Below are 22,773 nucleotides of genomic sequence, written 5' to 3'. Positions count from 1 at the left end.
TGTATTCAGCTCCCCTGAGTCAATACTTTGTAGAACCACCTTTCGCTGCAGTATCAGCTGCAAGGCTTTTTGGGGATGTCTCTACCAGTTTTGCACATCTAGAGAGGGACATTTTTTCTCATTATTGAGCAAAATAGCTCAAATGTTTTTTATTGGGATTTTATGTGATAGACCAACACAAAGTAGCACATAATAAAATGGCTCAAGCTCTGTCAGATGGGATGGAGAGCATCTGTGAATAGCAATTTTCAAGTCTTGCCACAGATTCTCAATTGGATTTAGGTCTGGACTGTGACTGGGCCATTCTAACACATGAATACGTTTTGATCTAAACCATTCCATTGTAGCTCTTGCTGTATGTTTAGGGTTGTTGTCTTACTGGAAGATGAACCTCCGCCCCGGTCTCAGGTCATTTGCAGGTTTTCTTCTAAGATTGCCCTGTATTTGGCTCCATCCATCTTCCCATGAACTTTGACCAGCTTCTCTGTCTCTGCTGAAGAAAAGCATCCCTACAACATCATGCTGCCACCACCAACTTTCACAGTGGGGACGGTGTGTTCATAGTGATGTGCGGTGTTTTAGTTTTCCGCCACACATAGCGTTTTGCTTTTATGCCAAAAAGTTACATTTTAGTATGTAAAATGTAACCATGTTCTTCTTCCATGTTTGCTGTGTCTCCCACATGGCTTCTCGCAAACTGCAAACGAGACTTCTTATTGCTTTCTTTCAACAATGTAGTGACGTGTATGACATAATTTCCTGCTCGGGAGCTGTCAATCACTGGGATCAGTACCCGAGTACACAATCTGTGTTCCATCAGCTGCAGTGGAGTAGAATAGACCCTGGATGTCTCACAAAGGGAACTTGTCACCTATATGTTATCAAATAGGGGGCTAGTAGTCCCCTCTGTGATAGCAATAAAAGTTATGTTATAAAAATTTATGTTATAACAAAAAAAAAAAAAAAAGCAAAAACATGCAAAAAGTTACAATGCACCTTCTCTTGAGTAGAGAAAAATCCTTGGTACAAGGTCAGAAGAAAGCTGATATCAAGTCAAATTCAAACCTGCTTGCATTCAACAAAAAACATTTAAAGTAATATTGAACTCTCAGGTTTTAAGCACTTTCAGCAGCTGAATTGATCGGTATGCAGCTTCTTTATCTTCTAATCATTGCTTATGTTCCAGTTTAAATAGAAACACACAGCCCCACATTCTAGAATGGAAATACACTCTCCTGTTCCTCCTTCTCCTCCTCCTCTTCCCTTCTTCAAACATAATGACTGGAGACTGTCCACTGTTAACTCTTCTCTGGACATTCAGGGAAGCAGCACTGAGAGAGCAGGAACCAGAAGCACTGTAAAGTGAAGTGGTAAACTGAAAATGCTGGGGTAAAAACTTTAACAAATAGTTAACTGGGGAGGTTTATTTTATTGTACTCAAGGTGTTAGGCTAAAAAATGCCAAGGGGCTAATACTACTGTAAGGCTCCATTCATACTTGTGCGACTTTGGACACAAAAAGTTGCAAGACAAGTCCATTGTTTTCAATGGTACCCGTTTGGATCTATGAAACAGTGACTATGAAAGGGTTCCTGCACTACTTTGATGCGACCTTGATGCAACTTAGTTCCAGAGAGTGTAAATTTGCATAAAAGTGGCACTCCAAAATTGCACTGGAAATCGTGCGACTTTGGAGTTGCACAAGTGTGAATAGAACCTAAGGCTGTATTCGGGAATACAAGACTTCATTGATATGTGTCTTTTATATCTGCCTGGAGGTCAGCTTTAACCTCCCTAGCGGTATTCCCGTGTGTAGCTCGGGGTAAAGTTTTAGTACCAAAAACGGTAACCTCGAGCTACACTCGGGAATACCATGCAGTGTTGCTCAGGGATTCCCTGCAGCACTTACCTTGTCCTTCGCTCCCGTGCTGTCCCCCCTGCAGCGTCCCCGGCCATTGCCTCCGGCCAATGCCGGCATCCGTCTTCCAGGTTCCGGTCCCTGCGAGCGTCGGGACGTACGGGGCCCAGAACCGGTGGGAAATTTTTAAATTTTAAAAACCGACATTCACTAATACATTAAAATCAAATAGTAAAACATTACTGTTTCAAAGCATTTCACATACATTTTGTCCCGAGTGCTTTGTCCGGCGCCCTGCCTGCATTTTTACTGTTCTTTCTGCCTGGAAACTGAGAAACGTCCATGGCGTCCAAAAAGCGTCCCTTTAGGTCAAAAGTGAATTTAGACCAGCTAGAGAACAGCGATAGTAAATTAGAACCACTTGCAGAATTGAGTGATAATGATTCGTGGGGAAATTCGTCATCAGACACTGAAAACGATTTTGCGACTGAGCTCAGTGATGTGCAAACTTGGCACTATATTTCAAATTTCAGTGTTTTTTGTTTGATTATATTATTGAATTAAATTTATTATTATTATATTATTATTTGTTATGATTATTTATTATATTATAATTCATGATTTTGTGTTTCAAGTTTTATCATACCCGGGATGTTTACTAGACTCTTGTTCGGACAGATTTCAGTGAGTTATTCCTAAAAATTACAGGCCTACAATAAAAAAAGACCTATTTCCATGCAAAAAAAGTACCGCTTTGAGCACAGAAATATGGACATAATCATACCGCTAGGGAGGTTTAGGTACCTATTTCTGACAAGTAGACTATAAAGTGATAGTGCTTAGAAAACGGTAATAGTTTTGTATAAGCTCCACATGCTCCCGGTTCACCTTCCAGGGTCTTTTTTGGGATAATAAAGAAGATGATTACTAAGTTTATATGGGCAAATAAGAAACCGAGAATCAGTTACGAGTCCTGAGTAGAGTAAAAGGGAATGGAGGTATAGGCTTACCCAACATACGGAATCTGGCAGTGATTTTATCACGAATAGTAGACTGGACATTTAATTCATAAGGGAAAGTATGGGTATATATGGAAGGGATGTTAAGTAAGGCACAGTTAGAGAAGATTGTATAGATACCACATAATTTTTGCACATTGGATGTTAATATTAGTTCACTGACAAGGAAAGTTTTGAGTATATAGGATAGCATGTATAGTCAAAAAGGATGGAAACACAATTCAATATTGACTCCCTTGGTGGGAACAGAGTATTTCCCCCAGGGGAAGGATCATATTTTTGGGAACTGGATAAAGGATAAGAATGCACATTTGAGGGATATATTGAATGAAGGGAAATTGCACACTTTTCAAAATTTAAAGAAGAAAAAAGATTTATTTATCACATTTGATGAGTGGCGGTACTATTAACTAAACCATTTTGTTTCAAGTCTCCCACAACCACTAGGGACGTCGGAGGACATGTATCCATTTATAAAATTGTTAAATGAAAAAATAACCCCAAAACACATCACTTCTAGGATTTCTAAGATCCTTATGGCTATGGAAGGAACTGATCCTCTGGGGTTCTTGGAAAAATGGGAAAAGGAGCTTGGAATAGAATTGAATGCACAGCAATGGAATAACACAAATTAACACATGAGGTGACAAATATGAGCACTGTGGAGATGAATTACTGTATAAATGTTTAACTAGATACTTCACCTCTGTGTTGGAGAGGATATGAAGAAAGGGGTACAATGGCACATATATGGTGGGGTTGCCCAAAAATGCAGGATTACTGGAGGGAAATAATTCAATAATTTCAGGAAATATGTGGGATAATTGTACAGAAAGATCCGTGGAGGTGTTTATTTTATAACTTTGAGCCCCCAACGAAATTATATAAAAATAGGGTAAATTATCACTTAGGGCTCATGTACACAGGGCGTTTGAAAAACTCTTCTGAATGATGGAAACTTCTGGAAAATGTAGGTTAAAAAACGTCAGTTTAGCCATGTTTGCAAACTGCGTTTATGCGCGTTTAGCCGCGTTTATGCGTGTTTGCGTTTAGAAGCGTTTTTAAAAGATAACCTCAGGAGACCCTCCCAAATGCCCAGAATGCACTGAAAATAGTAAATAATTAACAATTTCAGACATTTTGAGAGAAATAGAGAGAGCAGAAGCAGAGAGATCAGTATGTGTTGAGATAACCTGTCTTTTCTGGTTGTATTCACTATGGATCCCATCATGAGCATAATGCGGCACGTTCTACCATTGTTTCCTTCACGCGAAACCTGGAACTGACTGCGCTGGTGTACCGGGTCCATTTGAATACATGGAAAATGCTTTGCATGCATTTCTGATGATGAAAAAAGGCTCTGGACAGCATCTGGATATGGAACAGTCAAAAAACCCTTATAAATGCAAACGCTTATAAACGCGGTTAACCGCGTTTACAAACGTATGAATCGCCGGTAAAATCTACTCCTGAATGCAATTTTGGTGTGTTCAAAAAAACAACTGTAAACTCAACTGCCAGTAAATGACTGTAAACGACGATGTGTACATGGACACATAGAAAACCATTAGGGAGAGTTCAGGGGCTGCTGAAAAAAAAAAAACGCTGAACAGCTCCTGAACGTCAGTTTAGCAGCTGCAGTGTACATGAGCCCTTAATTAGTGCAGCTAAGGGTTTGATTCTCAAGTTCTGGCAGGTTCCTGAAGCACCAAGAATTAACAAATTAATAAATAGAGTTGAAAATATCTATAGGATGGAGGAGCTATGTCACATGGAGGAAGATAAAAAGGAAAAATTCAAGAAAACGTGGTGTAGTTGGTTGAAATTTAAAACTTCTGAAAGATATATGGAACTGGTTGGAACTGAGGGGGAAGCTTAGAAAAAGAGAGAGAGAGAGAGAGAGAGAGAGAGAGAGAGAGAGAGAGAGAGAGAGAGAGAGAGAGAGAGAGAGAATGAATATATTTTAGGAAAGAGGAGGTGGATGGGGAAAATGGGTTGGGGGTAATATTGGAGTAAATGGAAATGTGTATATGTGAAATATTTTTGTAAATGTGCTGTTGTTCTTTTTATACTGGAAAATCAAATAAAAATTTAAATTACAAAAAAAAAAGGAAACGGTAATAGTGCAGTAATACTGAAACACCCACCCCTAAAAACAATACATAAATGGGCACACATTCATTTGTCTAAATATTATCTAAATCTTGTTTTAGCTAATGTAATGATTGACCGTGCTCTTTAATGGGCTTGTTCACACTTGCTCACACTTGCTTTGGTCTCTGAGAATTGATCCATGCTCAGATCGCTCTTCAGAGAGCATTTGACAATTGCTTTAACACCTTGAACGCCGCACTAGCAGGCTACAACTGCGACAACTTTGCAGACCAGCCCCACATACACTTGAATATGCCCACAGATAGTGACAAGGGGAATAATTCTTGACATAGCTGCAAAAGAAAAGCTTATTCACTAGTGCGAACAAGTCCTTTGGCTGACATGCCCACTTTATTTATACAAGAAAGGTAATGTGTAATGCTGTAAATTATTAGCGCAGTCTATTATTATCACACCATCATCCTTCATTAGTTTATGAAATATAAATCACATGCTGTTTCCCTGTCATATTGTCCCTGAGTGCGCCTTATGATCATTTCAAAGTGTTTTTTAACTTGTGCTGACCGCGGGATTGAGGGAGATTTCTGACAAGGGAAGTTTTGAAGATCTTGTAAACAATCTGAAATAATGATGTCCATTTTCACAGTTCACAAACCCGACAAACAAACAACCAGACACAGCCGACACCTCTGCCTGGCTAAAAATAGAGCGCCCATTGATCTGGAGTATAAAACATTCATAAGATCAGGACAGGCACCTGGGCCGACTCTGCACATCCAGTCTTATGTGCTCTCCTTCTGAACAGTCCATTTCCATGGCAGGTGTCAAAGAACTCGTCATTGTTATTGATATTATTATACAGGAGTTATATAGAAATGGCAGTTTGTGCATCTCTTATACAATATAAAGAGAGACAGTACAGTTACAATACAATTCAATACAAGAGGGATGGAGAGTCCAGTCCATGAGAGCTTACAATCTAATATATTTATAATTCAAATATACAATGCCTGACATCACCAAATCACACTCCAGATCTCCCGAGACTGTCAGAGGCAGCAGTGCCTTTGATCTCACACTGCAAATATATAGCTACAGTGTCTTGAAAAAGTATTCATACCCCTTGAAATGTTCCACATTTTGTCATGTTACAACTAAAAACATAAACGTTTTTTATTGGGATTTTATGTGATAGACCAACACAAAATAGCACATATTAAAATGGTTCAAGTTCTGTCAGATTGGATGGAGAGCATCTTTGAACAGCAATTTTCAAGTCATGCCACAGAGTCTCAATTGGATTTAGGTCTGGACTTTGATTGGGCTATTCTAACACATGAATATGCTTTGATCTAAACCATTCCATTGTAGCTCTGGCCAGGGGCGCCCGGGCAATAGGGGATCATGGGGCCCCTGTGTCCTTGCCCAAACTCAAAAAAGCCTATGAAAAAGGTAGCAGGGGCATCTCATGGGGCCCCCTACTGACCGCAGGCCCTCGGGCAGTGCCCGAGTTTCCAAATGGTCAGTCCGCCCCTGGCTCTGGCTGTATGTTTAGGGTCGTTGTTCTGCTGTAAGGTTAACCTCCGCCCCAGTCTCAGGTTATTTGCAGACTCTAACAGGTTTTCTTCTAAGATTGCCCTGTATGTGGCTCATCCATCCTCCCATCAACTCTGACCAGCTACCCCGTCCCTGCTGAAGAAAAGCATCCCCACAACATCATGCTGCCACCACCATGTTTCACGGTGGGGAAGGTGTGTTCAGAGTGTTGTGCAGTGTTAGTTTGCTGCCACACATAGCATTTTGATTTTAGGCCAAAAAGTTAAATTTTAGTCTCATCTGACCAGAGCATCTTCTTCCCCAAGTTTGTCCGCCGCATGGCTTCTCACATGCTGCAAACAGGACTTCTTATGGCTTTCTTTCAACAATGGCATTCATCTTGCTACTCTTCCATTAAGGCCAGATCTGTGGAGTGCATGACTAATAGTTGTCCTGTGGACAGATTCTCCCACCTGATCTTTGGATCTTTGCAGCTCCTCCAGAGTTATCATGGGCCTCTTGGCTGCTTCTCTGATTAATGCTCTCCTTGCCCGGCCTGTCAGTTTAGGTGGATGGCCATGTCTTGATAGGTTTGCAGTTGTACCATACTGTTTCCATTTTTGGATGATGGATTGAACAGTGCTCTGTGAGATGTTCAAAGCATTCATTTGTAGGGCAGTGTACAGGGGTTAGCAGGGCAGTGGACAGGGGGCAGCAGGGCAGTGCGCAGGGGGTCAGCAGAGGAGTGTACAAGGGTCAGTAGGGCAATGCACAAGCAGTCAGTAGGAAAGGAGACAGGGGTCAGCAGGGCAGTGTATAAAGGGTCTGTAGGGCAGAGGATAGGGGTCAGCAGGATGGAGAACAGGAGTTATCAGAGCAAAAGACAATGGTCAACGGGGCAAAGTAACGGGGGTCAGCAGGACAGAAGAAAGTGAGTCAGTAAGGCAGGGACAGCGCTCAGAAGGAAAGTGTACAGGGGTCAGGGGAGTAGAGGACAGAAGTTAGTAGGACAGTGTACAGGGGTCAGCAGAGAAAAGAACAGGGTTACTGGTGGCAGAGAACCCAGCAGAGCTCCTCCTCCCATCCCCGCACTACACACAGCCTGGGCAGATTTATTCCTCCCCACACAGAACATAGCTGAGATAGGATTCCCTTACAGACAAAGACTCTGTGTGCAGATGGCTACTGCAGCTGTGCTGCCAATCCGATCTTGGAATTTCACAGATCAGAACTTCAACTCAGCAGCATAGCAGCTAGCTATACACTATGCAGATTGAGGCTGTGTCTGTAAGGGAATCCGATCTCACCAATGTGCTGTGTGGGGAGGAGGAGATCTGTTGAGTGCCCTGTGTATGTAGTACGGGCAAAGCCGGGACAAGGACATCTAGCACCCAGGGTGAAGATGACAAACTGCACCCCCCCTTCAAGTGTGAGCATCCTTTCTCAGCATAAATCCCTCCTCGTCAAAAAAACAAAACAAAACTGCACTAATCAATCAGCACACTCACTCCAAACAAAAATATAAATATCCCCTTCCTTTCAGTTCAGATCGCTCCTTCCAGCATAAATATTTGCCCCTCTTCCCCCAATCTCGCCTCCTAGCACAAATCTCACCCCAATTCCTCCTCCAAGCACAAATCTCCCTCACCCCCAAAAAAATCACCCACCTAGCACACATCCCCCTTCTTCTTAAATTTTCTATCCTAGCACAAACTTCTCCCCAAAATCCCCCCTTCCATCACAAATTCCCCCAATCCCTCCTCCTAGCCCAAATCCCCCCCCATCCCACGTCCTAGCATAAATCCCTCCAATCTCTCCTATTAGCCCAAATTCCCCCACATCCTCCTGGCATAAAATCCCCCCCAATCCCCCTCCCAGCAAAAATCTCATTTCTCCAATCCCCTTCCAGATCAAATACCCCAAATCCCTCGTCCTAGTACAACCCCCTCCAAATGACCCTTCCTAGCACAAATTCTTCCTCCCTACCCAAATCCCCCCCTCCCAGCACAAATCCAGCTGCCCCATCCTAGTACAAAAGTCCCACCAAATACCCCCTCCTGGATCAAATCCCCCCAAACCGTGCTCCTAGCACATATCTCCCCCTCCCCCATATTTCTCCTCTTAGCACATATCCTCCATCCCCCAAATCCCCGTTTCAGTTTCCAACACAGATTGCTGTCCATTCCTCCTCCACAAACATCCCCAGCACAAAATTTTACCCCCCCTCCCTTATTATGTACAATTTGCCTGTAAGCTCAAAACCTTCCCCCTGCCACCCCCAACTTACAGGGGGACTCCACTACAAAGCTGGGAGGAGGTGCGCTGTGTTGTGCTCTCCCCTCCTGTCAGAACAGCATTCGTCCATACAGCACATGAGACGGGATAGACCCTAGATCTCATTGGCCTGTACACACAGTTTCCTGCTGCTGGGAGATGAGCAGCCTTTGGTGTAGATAGGGGGCACCCCAGCACCCCCCTAGATCCGCCAATGTCTGTGTCTTTCCCTCCAGCAGCTAAAAGCCAGCAGTTAGGCACTTTCACATGGGCATGTCAGTGTGGTAAATTCAGGAGGTGTTATTAACGAGCTTCATCACATGCCTGAAAAAAGTCATACTCTGTCTTTTGCAATATGATCATTCTTCACTGAATCGTTCGGATGATAATAAAGGATCCATGGTGTGCTGGTGAATATATTCATTAATCTGTGATGTCTCCAGTCTCCAGCTGGCAGTTGCTGCAGCACCCGCTACTTCCAAGCCTGTTCCAGGAACGTGTGTGATGGGAATATTGACAATATTAACATGCTTTAACCACCTGTCAAAACCTGGCGAAATGTGCAAGGACAGCTCCATCCACATTGTCACAGCTGCAATGCTGTTCCAGGGGCGGACTGACAACTCATGGGGCCCCCGGGCAATAGGGGATCATGGGGCCCCTGTGTCCTTGCCCACACTCAAAAAAGCCTATAAAAAAGGTACCAGGGGCATTTCATGGTGCCCCCTACTGACCCCAGGCCCTCGGGCAGTGCTCGAGAGCTCGAATGGTCAGTCCGCCCCTGTGCTGTGCTTTGCGTCATGGCAAACAAGTAGAGCATATTGTGTTCAGCAGGCTATCCTATACGCCACTGCGCCCCATAAAAGTGAATGGAGCCACATTCCAGCCGTGTCTAATGGATGTGATTGCAGCACTGTGGAGAAGGATTTCAGTATGAATTCCCTTTTTAGGCTAGGTTCACATCTATGCATATGCAGTTGATGCGTTTTTATGGAGCGTTTTGCTTTTTATGCATGCTTTTGCTTCATTTCTGCATTTTGCTTTTTTTGGGAAGTGTTGCTGTTGCTAGGAGGAGGTGTCTGTTGTCATGCAGGAAACACACCAAAAACGCATGTACATGTGTTTTTGGTGCGTTTTTGATGCAATTGTATTGAAGTCTGTGGAGCCAAAAACACACCGTGTTCTCTTTCAAAATCTCCCTGCACCTTTCCAAAAAATGTACTGCAGGAAACTGCATAGATGTGAATGGGACCCATAGGAAAATAGGTTAAATGGATTGTAATGCATTTCTGTGGATCTGCAAATGCACTAAAAACGCATAAATGTGACTTAATTAGGCATGCAGGAAGGAGGCTGCATATTGTCTCCTGCTCACTGTGGGTCAGCCACTGCTTACAAAGGGATCCAGCACGGATCGTGTGTCAATAGCTATTCCCATGTGAAAGAGGCATTGAAACTTTGCAAATCTTTCAGTGACCAGTAGCAGCGGCAGCAGAATGCGCACATTTACAGTATATGTTTGTGGACACCTGACCATCACACCTATATAAGCTTGTTGGGCATTGCCCATTTCAAACCCATGGTTGTTAATATGAATTTGGTCCCTCTTTTGTGGCCATATAATCCTCCACTCCTCTGGAAAGACTTTTCAAAGATTGCATTGGGGAAAATTCATGCACATTTAGCCAACAGAGCATAGATGCTGATTTTGGATGAAAAGACCTGGCTGGCAATTTTCATTCCAATTTATCACAATAGGCTCTGTGCAGGCCACTCAAGTTCCTTCACACCAAACTCAACAAACCATGTATTCATGAAGCTGGTGTACAGGGGTACAGTCATGCTGGAACAGAAAATTACCTTCCTTAAACTGTTTCTACAATGTTGGAAATGCACATTTGTAAATGCCTAGCATTACCTGGAAACACCTGAACTCAAAAATTTGGAGAGGGTCCACATACTTTTAGCCATGTAATGTAGGTGTGATGGTCAGGTGTCTAATCATTTTGGTCATATAGTATATACACTATATTGACGAAAGTATTGGGACGCCTGTCTTTACACGCACATGAACTGTACTGGCATCCCAGTCTTAGTCCGTAGGGTTCAATATTGAGTTGGCCCCGCCCTTTCCATCTATAACAGCTTCAACTCTTCTGGGAAGGCTGTCTACAAGGTTTAGGAGGGTGTCTATGGGAATGTTTGACCATTCTTCCAGAAGTGCATTTGTGAGGCCAGACACTGATATTGGACGACAAGACCTGCCTCACAGTCTCCGCTCTAATTCATCCCAAAGGTGTTCTATCGGGTTGAGGTCAGAACTCTGTGCAGGCCAGTCAAGTTCCTCCACCCCAAACTCACTCATCCATGTCTTTATGGACCTTGCTTTGTGCACTGGTGCGCAGTCATGTTGGAATAGGAAGGGGCCATCCGCAAACTCTTCCCACAAAGTTGGGAGCATGGAATTGTCCAAAATGTCTTGGTATGCTGACACCTTAAGAATTCTCTTCATTGGAACTAAGGGGCCAAGCCCAACCCCTGAAAAACAACCCCACACCATAATCCCCCCTCAACTAAACTTTACACTTGGCACAATGCAGTCAGGCAAGTATCGTTCTCCTGGCAACCGCCAAACCCAGACACATCCATCAGATTGCCAGACAGAGAAGCAGGATTCGTCACCCCAGAGAACACATCTCCACTGCTCTAGAGTCCAGTGGCGGCGTGCATTACACCACTGCATCCGACACTTTGCATTGCACTTGGTGAAGTAAGGCTTGGATGCAGCTGCTCGGCCATGGAAACCCATTCCGTGAAGCTCTCTATACACTGTTGTTTTGCTAATCGGAAGGCCACATGAATTTGGAGGTCTTTAGCTATTGACTCTGCAGACAGTTGGCATCTTCTGCACACTGTGAGCTTCAGCATGTGCTGACCCTGCTCTGTCATTTTATGTGGCCTACCACTTCGTGGCTGCTGATCCCCCAGTTGCTTCCGTTTTTCTATGTTCCCAGTTGCTTCCACTTTGTTATAATACCACTAACAGTTGTCCGTGGAATATTTAGTAGCAAGGAAATGTCACGGATGGACTTATTGCACAGGTGGCAAGCTATCACGGTACCATGCTTGAATTCACTGAGCTCCCGAGAGCGACCCATTCTTTCACAAATGTTTGTAGAAGCAGTCTGCATGCCTAGGTGATGATTTTATACACCTGTGGCCATGGAGGTGATCGGAACACCTGAATCCTATGATTTGGAGGGGTGTCCCAATAGCTTTAACAAGGCAGTGTATACTGAGCAGTCCTCCCCAGCACTGACCTTATTTTAGGAAAACAATTAAAGGATAAGTTCACCTTTCTGCAAAAAATAATAAATGCACATTTGTATTGTGGGTGGTAGTTCACCGAGAACTACAAGCTACAGCTGCTAAGGCTGTCAGGACTTGTAGTCCATTCAATCACAGAACATTGTGAATGAATGATGTGGCTGTGTGGGCGGAGCCCTGCACGGCTGCGCTGTTTTTAAAAAGTGACACCTAGTACGTGGAACTTTTCCTCGTACTACTGTCACAGGGAGGGGGGGGATCGGGTGGCGGCTGCAGGATTGGGAACATGTTACATGTTCCACCCTAAAAACAAGTGGAACATGTAACATGTTCCCAAAGGTGAACTTATACTTTAAGGTTGTGATCCTTACTGGCCAAATTGTGCAAAAATCATTTCTGGCCTATAGGTAGGGCAGGGTAAAGCAGATCATACTGTATCTACAGTTGCAAGAAAAAGTATGTGTTCCACTTGGGATTACGTGGAATTTTGCATGAATTGGGCATAAAATGTGCTCTGAACGTCATCTAAGTCACAACAATAGAAGAACACAGTCTGCTGAACATAATACTACACAAACATTAGATGTTGCCATGGTTTAATTGCACATGACATGTAAACATTCACAGTGCAGGGAGGAAAAAGTATGTGAACCTTTGGACTTAATAACTGGTTGACCCTCCTTTGGCAGCAATAACCTCAACCAAAAACATTTCCTGTAGTTGTAGATCAGACCTGCACAACGATCTGGAGTAATTTTGGACCACTCCTCTTCACAAAACTGTTTCAGTGTAGCAATATTCTTGGGATGTCTGGTGTGAATCGCTCTCTTAAGTTCATGCCACAGCATTTCAATCGGGTTGAGGTCAGGACTCTGACTGGGCCACTCCAGAAGGCATATTCTGTGCTGTTGCAGCCATTGTTTTGTTGAATTACTTGTATGCTTTGGGTCATTGTCCTGTTGCATCACCCATCCTCTGCGGAGCTTCAGTTGGCGGACAGATGGTCGTACGTTTTCCTGCAAAATGTCTTGATAAACTCTGGAATTCATTTTCCCATTAATGACAACAATCCGTCCAGGCCCTGAGGCAGCAAAGCAGCCCCAAACCATGATGCTCCCTCTGCCATGTTTTACAGTGGGGATGAGGTTTTGATGTTGGTGTGCTGTGCCTTTTTTTCTCCACACATAGTGTTGTGTGTTCTTCCCAAACAACTCAATCTTGGTTTCATCTGTCCACAGTATATTTTGCCAGTAGTGCTGTGGAACATCCAGTTGCTCTTTTGCAAACTTCAAACGTGCTGCAATATTTTTTTTGGACAGCAATGGCTTCCTCCGTAGTGTCCTCCCATGTACTCCATTCTTGTTTAATGTTTCCTTATTGTAGATGTGTCAACAAAAATGTTAGCATGTGCCAGAGATTTCTGTAGGTCTTTAGCTGACACTCTGGGATTCTTCTTTACCTCATGCAGCATTCTGCGCTGTGCTCTTGCAGTCATTTTTACAGGACGACCACGCCTAGGGAGAGTAGCAACAGTGCTAAACTTTCTCCATTTGTAGACAGTCTGTCTTACCGTGGACACAGGAACATCAAGGCTTTTGGAGATACTTTTGTAACCCTTTCCAGCTTCATGCAAGTCAACAATTCTTGATCGTAGGTCTTCTGAGAGCTCTTTTCTGCTAGGCATGGTTCACATCAGACAGTACTTCTTGAAACCAGTAAACCCAAAACAGGTGTGTGTTTTTTAGGGGCAGGACAGCTGTCAGCAACACATCCAATATCATCACACTGATTGGAGTCAAGGTTGGCTCACTCCTGGCTTCAATTAGTTCTGGGAGAAGTCATTAAGCTAGGGCCTTACATACTTTTTCCTCCCTGCACTGTGAATGTTTACATGTTATGTGCAATTAAACCATGGCAACATCTAATGTTTGTGTAGTATTATGTTCAGCAGACTGTGTTCTTCTATTGTTGTGACTTAGATGACGTTCAGAGCACATTTTATTCCCAATTCATGCAAAACTCCACGTAATCCCAAGGGGTTCACATACTTTTTCTTGCAACTGTAAATGACTGGCTAGTCCATGTGCTTTACAAGTGGCTATCTGCAAATATGTGTGCTTTAAACTGTTTAGTAAAATTTAGCAAACAGCTTGGGGAGTCAGTTGTACTTGAGAGAAGACCTTATAGTTACCCTATGGATTTTTTAAACTTTCTGCATAAGAGACAGATCCGTAATAAAGATTTTTGTCTGTTTAGGGTTGTGGCATTCAAAGTGGTCTTTTGTGTTGGTAGTATCAGGCAACCAGGTCTAGGACAAGGGGTAGGCTGGAGGGGTGGCTGCCCCTGCTGCAGTGAACTCATGTGAGGGAGGAGGGTTCCTGCTCCTGCATTTTAGGCTTGTACATTTCAGGGAGGGAGGTGGAAATTTTATTGGGGTTAAAAAGGGGGGGGGGGGGCTGGTGACTTGTGCTAGGATGAGGGAGGATTTGAACTGGGAGGTGGAATTTGGGGAGAGGATAGAATTTGTGTCAGGGGAGATTTGTGCTGGGAGGGACAATTGGGAGGATTAGGAAGGGGAAGAGGGGGAGGGTACAGCGTGTACATCAGTGCTGGATTTTTTTGTGGGGAGAAAATGGAGGAGATTTCTGCTGAGACGTGATGCTCACACTTTGTCATGTTCGCCCTGAGCACTAGGTGACCTTGTCCTGGCACTGCAGGTATCTATGACCCTGGTGTTGGTAGTCTCAGCAACAGCAGAACAGAGGTGAGAAGGTAAGTACAGCTGGGACCAGGCATAGCAGTTATGGCTGTGCTTGCAGTAACAGTATATCATAGATGACCCTTGAGCTTTTGATGGAGACACCTACTGGCAAGGTGCCACCATAAATAGAAATGGATTGTGGTAAAACCACCTGTCAATCAAACATGGACACAATTCCATATTTTCCGCCTTCCTGTCTAGTCATAAAAACCCATGTCATGAGATTCTTCTGCTGACCGCTACAAAGAGGAATGAAAAATAAGAAACTCTTTAGGAGAGGCTCATGCTTCAAAACTACTCTTCAAAACTGCAGTGTCAGGAAAAGGAAGAACACGATAACACGAAAATGCATTAAATCACATTATTTTCCTGCATGAGTGCCCTTATGTTTCCTTTTGTAATTTCAGGTGTGGACATCACGCTTACATAGAATGCTTACCAAGCAATAAGGAAAGAAGTCATATAGATTCCACGGTTTTCTGTTGTCACATAGAATTTTCTATGAAGGCTTGTTAGTTTTGCTTTTGTCATATGTAACTGCCAGTTACTAGTAAGTCTTTAGTCCTCACGCACAGTTAACATTTTTACAGCGGCTGTTTTTGGCTTTTGACTTTTTTTTCTACAGCTACATAGACTGTAATCAATGTTTTTTGGCTGGGACATTTTTTGGCTGGAAAAAACCCCCAGAACTAGTGGGTTTTTAGAGGAGTTTTTTAGCTGTAAGAATGCTCTAACACTGAAAAATGCGCCAAAATGCCGCAAACCGGTGTTTTTGGACTTTTTTTTACAAAAAAACCCCTAAAACGCAAAACACGGAAAAACGTGAGAAAACGTCGCTAATCGCTGCTAAACGCTAATGCAAAAACGCTAAAAAAAGCTGAAAAACTCGTATTGACAGTTTTTGATGATTTGGGATTAATGACACTTGAATATTTTTTGCAAAATTTAAAGTTGGTCTGCAGCAAATTACTGAAATCTCATGCAAAACTGGACCAGGGATTCACTGCAGACCGAGGAAAATATCTTTGTAAACTTACTAATCGGCCCTTACACTTTTACAGACACGTTTTGTTGGAAGAGTGTGCCATTTAAAAAAACTAAAGCTGGTAATGCAGTGTTTTTTCCTCTGCACAAACAAGGTGGATGGAGGACTCGCCCTTGTGGGGACATTGTATTCTGACAATGGTACCCATTCTGAACAGAATTCTGATAAAAGGGTGCACCCTCGAAACACATAAGCCATGCTGCAATGTTAAGGTTGTAACCATGCTGGTAATTTATGTGAATGACAGCCACAGCTGTGCATGTTTCCCTATGAGACTGTGTAGAGGGAGGTGTGTCCATTCCCTCTACTCAGGTCTTAGATTACACTCAGCTCTCTGCTCTATGTGTGCAGTGTGTGAAACCCCGCCTCTTGCCTCCTAAGGGAGAAATGCTATGTAAACTGTACACTTTTAAGGGCCAAACAGGTACAACTTATGAGGAGGACTTGTTTCATCTCTACGTATCTCCATTTTGCCACTATGTGCAGCTGAGCATAACTTCCAGCCGCTATGTGACCTATTTTAATTCTTTATACTCCTGATGAAGCTCTGTTTTCTGGAGCGAAACATGTAGAGTTTCTTTTTTTCTTTGGGTCTTTATTTGGGAGCACTGTTTGAATGCACATGGTATTTACTCCTTTCCCCCCTTTTTTTTGGAGAGGTCTGTACTGTGTTTTACAGTGCATTATTTGAATTCCTAAAGACAGTGAGGTATTTTTGGTGGATATGGTGATGTATGGGGCTTATCCACAAAGGGCTGACATTTAAGCCCGTGGATGAGTGTACCCATATTACATATCTGTAGCAAGAGAGATTACACTCTCTAATTAGTTTTGTCCATGGGGTAACTCCATTTCCTTAACAGAGATTATATATTCAAGCTGATAGGCTTATGATCAAACTACAGTGCCTCTTTGTATGCTGTCACTTCATCTAAAATGGTATGGTATTTGATTTGGTCTGGTGTTATTAACCATTTGGATGTAAGGTAAATAATTGCAATGGTATCCAGTTATATTGTTGTGTGCAGTACATTCCACTCCAATAGGCATTAATTACAGCTGATGATACAATTTTTATATATTTGAAAAAAGGTTATATATTTTAGATTCATCAATTGGCCAGATGGTGTATAGGGAAATGCACCCTTGTCCAGTATAGATTTGTTATTTGTCAAAGATGATGATTTACAATTAGGGCTTAGTTCAATAGTTCATCTCTGTGTATCACCTGAGGCCAGTCACTTCACTAGGCACAGGTAAAGGTTTACAACCACTTTAACGTTTAGGAAGTATTTTTAAATTATTAGACATTTTAAAGTGTATATTAACCCTAATAAATCCTATACTCCTATTTTCTCTATTTTGGTTTGTTAAAGTGTAAACGCTAACAATAAATTTATCTTATTTGTGCCATTTTTGGTACAATAAAAGGTAAGCAGCTCAATTTTACATACAGTGGATATAAAAAGTCTACACACCCCTGTTAAAATGTCAGGTTTCTGTGATGTAAAAAAATGAGACAAAGATAAATAATTTCAGAACTTTTCCCACCTTTAATGTGATCTATAAACTGTAAAGCTCAGTTAAACAACAAACTAAAATCTTTTAGGTAGAGGGAAGTAAAAATAAAAAAATTAAATAAGGTTGCATAAGTGTGCACAGCCTTAAACTAATACTTTGTTGAAGCACCTTTTGATTTGATTCCAGCACTCAGTCTTTTGGGGTATGAGTCTATCAGCATGGCACATCTTGACTTGGCAATATTTGCCCACTCTTCCTTGCAAAAACACTCCAAATTTGTCAGATTGTGGGAGCATCTCCTGATCGCAGCCCTCTTCAGATCACCCAACAGATTTTCGATTGGATTCAGGTCTGGGTTCCAAAACTTCTTCTGGTGAAGCCATTCCTTTGTTGATCTGGATGTATCCTTTGGGTCGTTGTCTTCCAGAAAGATGAAGTTCCTCTTCATGTTCATAATTCCCTCTACCTTGACTAAGGCCCCAGTTCCAGCTGAAGAAAAACATCCCCAAAGCATGATGCTGCCACCGCCATGCTTCACTGTGGGTATGGTGTTCTTTTGTTGCTGTGCATTGTATTTGCGCCAAACATATCTTTTGGAATTATGGCCAAAAAAGTTCAACCTTAGTTTCATCAGACCAGAACACATTTTCCCACATGCTTTTGGGGATCTTCAGATGTGTTTTTGCAAAATTTAGCTGGGCTTAGATGTTTTTCTTCATAAGAAAAGGCTTCTGTCTTGCCAGTCTACCCCATAGCCCAGACATATGAAGAATATGGAGAGTGTTGTCACATGTACCACACAGCCAGTACTTGCCAGATATTCCTGCAGCTCCTTTAATGTTGCTTTAGGCCTCTTTGCAGCCTCCCAGACCAGTTTTCTTCTCATCTTTTCATCAATTTTGGAGGGACGTCCAGTTCTTGGTAATATCACTGTTGCGCCATATTTTCTCCACTTGATGATGTCTTTTCACGGTGTTCCATTGTATATCTAATGCTTTGAAAATTCTTTTGTACCCTTCTCCTGACATACCTTTTAACAATGAGATCCCTCTGATGCTTTGGAAGCTCTCTGAGGACCATGGCTTTTGCTGTAGGATGCGACTAAGATCATGTCAGGAAAGCCCTACTAGAACAGCTGTACTTTATTTGGGGTTAATCAGAGGCACTTTAAATGATGTCAAGTGTATACTGACTCCTATTTAACATGATTTTGAATGTGATTGTTTAATTCTGAACACAGCTACATCTCCAGTTATAAGAGGGTGTGCAACCACATTATTTTATTTTTTTTATGTTTACTTCCCCTCCTAAAAGATTTCAGTTTGTTTTTCAATTGGGTTGTACAGTTTATAGGTCACATTAAAAGGTGGAAAAAGCTCTGAAATTATTTATCTTTGTCTAATTTTTTTACATCACCTAAACCTGACATTTTAACAGGGGTGTGTAGACTTTTTATATCCACTGTAATATAGGCCTCCTGCAGTCCCCTGTACAGCAGCACTCAGCCCTGGTGTACACTAATGCAGTGCAGGAAACGCAGCAAATCCTGTGTGTTTCCCACACCACATTGCAATCGCACGGTGTCCAAGTGACAAACTGGATGGACTTGATTTGGCCCCAGGGCCTTGACACACGCTCTGATCGAAGCTAAAAAGATTTGGCTGGAGATACACTTTAAGCAGCGTTTAGACATCCAGGATGAAAGAATAAACTTTCCCAGAGAAATATGTACCAAAACATTTTAGTAACAATCTAAAAAGACACTTACATTTAACACTGCTCGACAAACTCTTTGGGGCAGATGTATCAACAGCGGCTGAAAGAAGAGAAGAAATAACATTAAAATAATAGAATTTTTAGATTAACCTGAAGCCTTAACAATGTGAGAAGTTACAGAGAGAACGGGACTGAACACACGATTGAATGTATAATATATACTGTATCTGAAGTGCTGCGTAAACTGGCGGAGTTATATAAATACCTGTAATAAATAAAATAGATAAAAATAATAAAGGATTGGGTACGGCTTGCCAATAATAGCCTGTAAACAGCAGCAGATGTTCCTAAAATATGAACATTACACATTATAATTGGACTTTTCTGGCGGTCTGAGGTACTTGATATTAAACAGGGAGATTTTAGAACTGGGTTGGTTTCCCACAGTGTGCTAAAATTGGTTTTGAAAGTAATTTTTTATTACATAATTCTAATATTTTTTCTGTTTGTGTGAAGCGAATAGGAGCAGCACAAATTCAATGCAAGTCCAGTAAGTCTTTATTGAACATGACAGAAGTCAAAAGAAAAAAAGTCAATGCTTTTACCGGGGCCTCATAACTCTCCTTTCACAAAATCATGGACAACACAGTTTAATATAAAGGGATATAACTAATACTGATTTGGGTCACCGCTCAAGTTGATGCCAGATATAGCTGCCTGACCAGCCACCCAAATCAGTTTAAGTTATAGCCTTTTATATTGCATTCTGTTGTCCAATAGTTTTTTCATTTACTGTCAGCATCAAAGCCCTGAAGCAGGGGGAGTTTTGAGCCCCCGAAATGCATTGACTACATCTTTTGACTTGCAAGATGGTACATCAGATTTTTCATGTGCAATAATTTACAATAGATTTGTGGCACTCCCACAAAACGCTACTGATGACGTCCATGACGAAACGCATTGGGTGGAGCCTGTTGCCATTACATCATTTTAACAATGCAGAATGCACATCTGTGTTCCAACAGGTGCTAGAAAGAGAGAGAGGCTTCTTGCACATGGAAGTAAAAAAAACGCCTTGTTTTTTACTGATCTCTAATCAGATGCATTGCTGTCTATGACACTGGGCACACTGCTGAGTAAGGATCAGTAAAGCAACGCTTTACAGAGGCATAAATTTTTTTTTAAAATTTCTGTTTTACTTTAGTAATTTACTTCTATAGGCCTGTATACTCATGTACATGCACACGAAAGTATGGGTGTATAGCTGTAAATGACAGTGCTGGCTGAATGGGGTTCCCTCCCACTGTCTCCTGTAATTGAGAGGGGGGGGGTTGGAAAATGAAGGGGGGTGGGTGGCACAATTATTGGAACCAATTTTCCTGTGTGGCTCCCCCTACAGTGCATCAGCTTTTTCTTCTCTCCCTACCTGCCAGCTTACAGTTGCTGTAGGGAGATCCACGCAGGGTGATTGGTTCCCCCCCTTCTGGCACTTTCCAACCTCATTACCCCCCTTGCAGCTCTGATCCCACATGTGCTTCCCTCCTCTCCTCCTGCTGGCTCCTGCGGGGCACACATCAGAGAGGAGGATCGGGTTGAGGATGGAGAGCGGGGGATGGGGGGGAGGGGGGCCGGGCGGTAAATATGGCCTATTTACTGACCTCTTCCTTTCCTGAATGGACAGTGAGCAATTGGTACCGATCGCTCCTGTGTCCATTCATAACTGAAGTATAGTGAACTATGTTTATTTTGTGAATGAATGGGAAGCAACACCACAAGGGTTGCGAGTGGGGGCGGAGCCTAACCATGGCGGCTGAGGAGAGCCCGATGTAGGAGCTCTCGGACAATCTCCTCCACCCGACCTCCCCAAACCCCTACCTGTGACGAGGAAACGTGGTGAAAGGGGTTGCTGCGGCAGGGTGGTCCCCGCTGGATGGACGGAAGAGCTGTGGGAGAGCTAGTCTGGGAGACGGGGTTCGGATGCGGTGCTTGGTGGCGAGGGCGTGTCTGGTTGCTCGGAGACGTGGAGGAGCGGTGCGGCCACGTGGTCAGCCGCTAAGCAGTGCTGGGAGACCAGGAAGCCGGCCGGTGTTCGGAGCGGAGGGAGAGCAGCTGCCCGGCTTACGGGCTCACTAAATGAAGTCCTGTTGCGGGTCAAATAACCGGACTTTTGTCTGCCGGCAGACTATCTGGTGCCCAGCTAGCTAGCTCTCGATCTGCAGTCCCCTATGTTAAACCTAGAACCCGGAGCCCTGGTGGTCGGTCCTTACCCGGAGATCTGCCTGCCGGCTTATTAGCCGAAGACCTGACCGCTGGCCAACTACATGGAGGCATACTTGGTGGTCTACTGTTCGGGGTCCTGCTGATTGGCCCACTGTTCAGAGCCCTGTCTGTGAAGGAAAGACACTGGGGATTGGAGAGACAAAGGTGGAAGATACACTTGGGAGCCCTCTAAATACACACACTGCCCAGCCGAACAACAGTGGAAGAGAGCTCCTAGCCGGGTCACGAGAGGAAGAGTGACACGAGGAGGGTGAGTGACCTTGGTCGATACTTGATAAGTATGGTCCCCTGTTGTAAACTGCTTAGGGGAAGAAGTGTATGAGAGTAAAAAGGGGACCCCCCTTGACTGGGGAATGTAAAGGAGTGGAAAAGAGAAGAGGGTAAACGAAAGAAAAGTGTGAAAACCAAGTGAGTGGATAAGGTGCGATTTGTTTATTAATAATTGTCTCTCCATAACCCCGAGCCTATAAAGAAGAATAAGATTCATAGAAGAATGAAAAATAAAAATGCAAAAGGAAGTGGGCCTAAAGGGACTCAGACCGGTACCATTAAAAAATATACCTCCCAGGGAAATATAACTCCAGAAAGATCTCAGGGAAATAGTGGAAAAGGAGAAGTAGACCTAAGTCTGGAATGTAGCCCTAGACTATCACTAGGCCTTGACATTAGTAGCCAACAAATATCAGCTAATACAGTGATGGAGACAGAGTTACAAATACCAAATAAAAAGGAAATGGCAGAAATGTTTAAAGGTCTGGAAAAAACAATAAAACAAGAAATTGTAAATATTCGAAATGATCTGGGACATCTCTTGGTGAGAGTGGAAGAAACGGAGGAAAAAGTTAAAAAACAATCCCAAATTATCTCTGAATTAGAAAAAGAAATAATTAATATAGGGAAAGCCCAAGAAAAACTGCGCTATAAGACTGAGATACAAGAAAATAGGAATAGGAGGAGAAACATTAGGATACGAGGAGTCCCAGAGAATTCAAAAGGAGAAAATTTGCAAGAGGTGGTCTGTAAAATATTAAACTCCATAATGGACAATACTGATATGGAAAGGATTAAAATGGAAGGAATCTTTAGACAAGGAAAATTCCAAGGAAATTCGGGAAAGGAAAGGCCAAGAGATATACTTGTTAAATTTTGTGACTTCCTAGATAAAGATAAAATTTGGAAAAGGATTAAGGGAAAATCAGTAATCATGTACGAAGGAAAAGAAATACAGATATATGCGGATTTGTCATCAGAGACTCTGTGGAGAAGGAGAATCCTTAGACCTCTATTGGAAAGATTGAAAGAACAGAACGTCCAATATAGAT

General features: G+C 42.8%; 1 protein-coding gene across 1 annotated transcript in view; it reads right to left on the bottom strand.

The window, feature by feature from the left end:
- The window catches only part of LOC149456567 (spermatogenesis-associated protein 7 homolog), a 215,475-nt gene that overhangs the window by 122,599 nt on the left and 70,103 nt on the right, over positions 1-22,773 (bottom strand). The window contains exon 3 of the mRNA XM_089684816.1: positions 19,224-19,271. Within this exon, the coding sequence (XP_089540942.1) occupies positions 19,224-19,271 (48 nt within the window). The remainder of the gene's footprint in view (positions 1-19,223; positions 19,272-22,773) is intronic.

The sequence above is a fragment of the Staurois parvus genome, unplaced genomic scaffold (genome assembly GCF_062004578.1).
Source record: "Staurois parvus isolate SC_StPar_1 unplaced genomic scaffold, SC_StPar_1.0 ptg000357l, whole genome shotgun sequence".
Taxonomy (NCBI): Eukaryota; Metazoa; Chordata; class Amphibia; order Anura; family Ranidae; genus Staurois; species Staurois parvus.
The sequence above is the reverse complement of the archived record's forward strand: the minus strand, read 5'-3'. Positions and strand labels throughout refer to the sequence as shown.